General features: G+C 43.0%; 1 protein-coding gene across 1 annotated transcript in view; it reads left to right on the top strand.

Moving 5' to 3' along the window:
• PSEN2 (presenilin 2) overlaps nucleotides 1-4,653 on the top strand; it is a 33,225-nt gene that overhangs the window by 11,432 nt on the left and 17,140 nt on the right. Inside the window, exons 7-8 of the mRNA XM_032798217.2 lie at nucleotides 639-859; nucleotides 1,558-1,656. Of these exons, the coding sequence (XP_032654108.1) occupies nucleotides 639-859; nucleotides 1,558-1,656 (320 nt within the window). The remainder of the gene's footprint in view (nucleotides 1-638; nucleotides 860-1,557; nucleotides 1,657-4,653) is intronic.

The following is a 4,653-nucleotide window of genomic DNA, read 5'->3' as shown; positions in this document are numbered from 1 at the left end:
TAGAGACTGTCCGGTTTGGCCAATGTACATGGCAGAGGGGCATTGCTGGCACATGATGGCATATATCACGTTGGTAGATGTGCAGGTGAACGAGCCCCTGATGGCATGGCTGATGTGATTAGGTCCTATGATGGTGTCATTTGAATAGATATGTGGACAGAGCTGGCATCGGGGTTTGTTGCAAGGACAGGTTCCTGGGTTAGTGTAGTGTTCACCCTATTGCCGTAAAACTATAGTGAACTGGAAGCAGCCATTGACTGCAAGGCAAGTGAACAATTAGGGATGGGAAGCAATGATGGCACCTTCTGCTTTGGGTGAGAGCAACGAGTTTGTGGAACTGCTGCTGCTTCCAGCTGGGCCTTGTGATTGCTGCATCCATCAGCCCACATTCGACAGCATGGCCTTCAGTGTCAGAGTGACCAGCTATGGCCCTGCTGAGGAGTCTGATGTTGGGAATGGAGAGGCTTATGTTACAGATCTCTTGCAGTCCTTCTCTTTGGCAAGCGGAATTTTTTAAATTCAGGACCTGACTTGCTTCGTTTTAGGTCTGAGATCTGCCTGTTCGACTAGTGGCATGAAGGTGTCTTGCCTGTCAGCTGCATGTGCTTAGCTAAATCACCTTTGGTTTCGTTCTGCAGCGAAGTGCTGAAGACTTACAACGTGGCTATGGATTACCTCACCTTGTTCTTTGTCATCTGGAATTTTGGAGCAGTTGGGATGATTTGTATCCACTGGAAGGGTCCCTTGCACCTCCAGCAGGCCTATCTCATTATGATCAGTGCGCTGATGGCATTGGTTTTCATTAAATATCTGCCCGAATGGTCAGCGTGGGTCATTCTAGGAGCCATTTCCATTTATGGTAAGGGTTGGATGTGACTGTTGTTATGTCTGTCTTTAATGTGCAGAACCTATGCAGGAGGAATGACTGAATTTATGGAACCCCTTGGTGTGGGCAGTGGGTTTTACCAGGAGTAACCTGTCAGTAATGCAAAACTCATTGATTCGTGATTGGGAAATCCCAGATATTTATCATTATGTAAAAAGGCTGTCTGTACCTGTGGAACTGGGGGAAACTTACCCCAGGTGACATTCTAAATGGTTTGGAGCATTGAAGGGGAGATAAGCTGGCTCACAGGAATGAAAGGTACAAATGACATGAACTATATAAAAGACAAAATAATAAGAGTTTTGAAACATGAATAAAAAATTCTGTGTAGTCTGATCCTGTACACCCCAAGTACATTATAGTCTCATTTTAAGGAAATGAAGGCATATTTAAGGGCACTTACAATGTTAGCCAGCACGTTTAAAAATCTTATAACACTGAACTGGAAGACTGTATTTCAGCAAAGGGGATCTTCGAGCAGAGACTAATTAATTATGAGATGGTGTTATGGTAATCTTACCAACTTTACATCATGACTGTTGTGCATAAAATAGCTCTAGATGCCATTTTGAAGGGAGATGGGGGGGGGAAAAAGAATTGCCCATTAGATTTGAAATGCACAGAAGATGTGGCTTGAGATCAGAGAATCTAGCCCTTTTTTCTCTTCACAGATCTGATCGCTGTGCTGTGTCCCAGAGGACCATTGAGAATGCTGGTAGAAACTGCACAGGAGAGAAATGAACCTATATTTCCTGCATTAATATATTCTTGTGAGTAATCACTTCTACATTTGAATGCTAATGTTTTAACTGGATTTATATCAATTCAAGCTTATAGCCACACTGTACCAATGAGCAGCATTTTCCTTAACTACTTGCACTCAAAACTGCCAGAGTGTTTGTTGTCTAAACTAGCATTTATAAAGGTGTTGGCTAATTCAAGTTAACTGGTGATCAACTAACTAAAATAGGGGGAGGCAACCTATGGCACGTGCGCCAAAGGCGGCACGCGAGCTGATTTTCAGTGGCACTCCCACTGCCTGGGTCCTGGCCACCGGTCCAGGGGGCTGTGCATTTTAATTTAACTGTAAATGGAGCTTCTTAAACATTTTGAAAACCTTATTTACTTTACATACAACAATAGTTTAGTTATATATTAAAGACTTATAGAAAGAAACCTTCTAAAAATGTTAAAATGTATTACTGGCATGCGAAACCTTAAATTAGAGTGAGTAAGTGAAGACTCGGCACATCACTTCTGAAAGGTTGCTGAGCCCTGAACTAAAACTAGAATATGGCCACAAACCCTAGTCTAGTTGTACTCTTAGAAATTGAGTTGTTTTAAATGCTGATTTACCAGTGTGAGTTGTGTGGGTTATAGGCCACATCTTTCAAGATATGAATCATTGTGGTATTAAACACAAGCTATGTTAGAAGAACATTAAGGGTGCAAAGTCAAGCACTCCTATTTAGGAAACATCAAAATAAAGGGTACCTGTGTACTTCTCATTATATAGCACTTTTATGTTCAAAGCACACATCCCATTGACTTCAGCTGAAGTTATGAGGGCTCAACACTTCTGCAAATCAGACTGTAGGGTCTCTAGTTGGGCATGCAGAAAATGAGGAATATACTACTTAGCTTTTCACAGGTGGTCACTTGGTTTTAAGTGACTTGCCCAGCATGCTGCAGGCACTCTGTGGCAAAGGCAATGGTAGAATCCAGTTCTCCAGGGCAGCATTCAACTACTTGAACCGTGAGACTGTCCTTTCTCTTCCTGTAATCCCCTGCCTCGTTTACCACATGCCTTCTAACCCTGCAAGAAATGAAGGAGGGGTCCTTCAGACAACAGGCTTTTTCACTTTTCATCCTTGGTGCACGTCAATCTTGTGCATTGAATGAAGCAGGGTTCCAGTAGGTAAAAAGTGATTATGCAATTAAAGACCATATGATGTATGTGCACAAGAGGGTTATGTGGTAAAGTGCTGGAGCATGCCCATTGTGCATGCAATATTCAGAGACTTTAGCTGCTAACTTGTAAGAAGTCTTCACTGAGCATGTGTAAGCTAAGATTTTTCAGAAGCTTAAAACTTGGCCAAAATTGGGCAGATGTTCACATGAACAGGAAAAGGCACATCCTTAACACACAGGCCACCCTGTGCTAAATTTCAAGTTCATGCTCCAAAGCATAGCGGTACTAGAACTTCTCACAGAAAAGGTCACCAGATTTTTTTTTTTTTTCATGAGCGAATAATAGATTTTCCTAGCCTCATCTTGCAAACAGCTACAATCTTTTGGCTGATACTTTCCAAAAAAAAATTCAACCATAGGATGTGTCCAGTGTGGAAAATTCAGCTCAAGCCATAACATTTATAAGCAACTGAAAGCAGGGACTTATGGGAGATGGCAGACAACCTTTATAATGGGTGGTGCTACCAGTCCCACTTATAAGATTTCTGTCTTAGAAGGTGGTATGCATGAGAACCAATGTCTCCTTCACAGAATCAGAAGTCCTAGAGAGAAACTTAAATCATCTGATTTGTACTAATATTTTAGCAGGGGACCACTGAACACAGAGGAAACCCATTTATGCCTGTGTTGATCCCTGGATACAACTTTGACATGGCATCTTTTAGGGTATAGTCTTATTTTATTAGCCAGTACAGGGCAGTAGCTGTTAGAGTAGTCTCCAGCTACCTTCTTCTTCATCATGTCCAATGCCTTGGAGAAATTTGGCCTGCATGCCCCAGATGTTGCACTGATATGACCACACCCACTCCAAAGAAACCTGTGTGCAACAATCCTGACAGGAGAATTACTCTGTAGCATTCCTGCAGTCCGCCTCTGTGCTTTTTCTGTCCTGTAGGGGTACATCTCTGCCATTATCACACTAGTATTTGAACACCTTTCAGCAGTGCAATAAGCAACATCGCAAACATCTGTCATGTGGCTGGTTCTTTCTCATCCTCCCTCCAGGGGGAGAATTGCAGGTGCAGTGTAACTTTTTGTTATTGGTTGTTACCCATTTTCATAGGGAAGCAGAAGGGAGCTTTTTATTGGTTCAGCATTTTCCCCTGCTCCCCCCATTTTTAAAATATATTCTTCAGAAAAGGCACAATTACTTCGAAGGGCTTAGGACCTGTGCTGTTTAATGGTCTCACACCTCAGCTAAGACATTAAACCTGTATAGGAAGGAGTGGGGATTTTCTTTATTGCTTATTAGCCTACCCAGATTTCCTGGGCTGACAAACCTCTTACCAGGTTCCACCCTAAAAGGGAAGTGAAATGCTTATGAGAATAAATCCCTAAAATAGGGGGCTTATTATGAGAGCAGTGATACTGTGGTACCAGCCATAGCAACATGGCTGCAGAAGTTATCTGAATGGCACTGAGTACACGATGAACCTCTCTGGATACAGGATACTCAGTCTGGCAGGTGGAAATTGACATAGGCTAATATAGCTGGTCTTTAATGAAGCCTTTTCCTGGTTCATCCTGCTGCCATGGAGTGATTGGAAAAGACTCCTCTGGGATGTTGTGCTTTTTTTTTAGCAAGGCTTCTGTTATGCTGGGGAAGGGAGAGAGGCAGGGGGAAAGGTCTGGATAAAGTCTGACTCTCAGCACAGCTAATAAATCAAGAACTTCTTCTTCGAGTGATTGCTCAAATCCATTCCAGTTAGGTGTGCACGCGCTGCGTGCACGTTCGTCGGAAGACTTTTACCCTAGCAACACTCTGTGGGTCGGCAGGGCGCCCCCTGGAGTGGCGC

This window comes from Chelonoidis abingdonii, chromosome 3 (assembly GCF_003597395.2).
Source record: "Chelonoidis abingdonii isolate Lonesome George chromosome 3, CheloAbing_2.0, whole genome shotgun sequence".
In the NCBI taxonomy this organism is placed as follows: Eukaryota; Metazoa; Chordata; order Testudines; family Testudinidae; genus Chelonoidis; species Chelonoidis abingdonii.
Note: the sequence above shows the minus strand (reverse complement) of the source record. Positions and strands in the feature narration are given on the sequence as shown.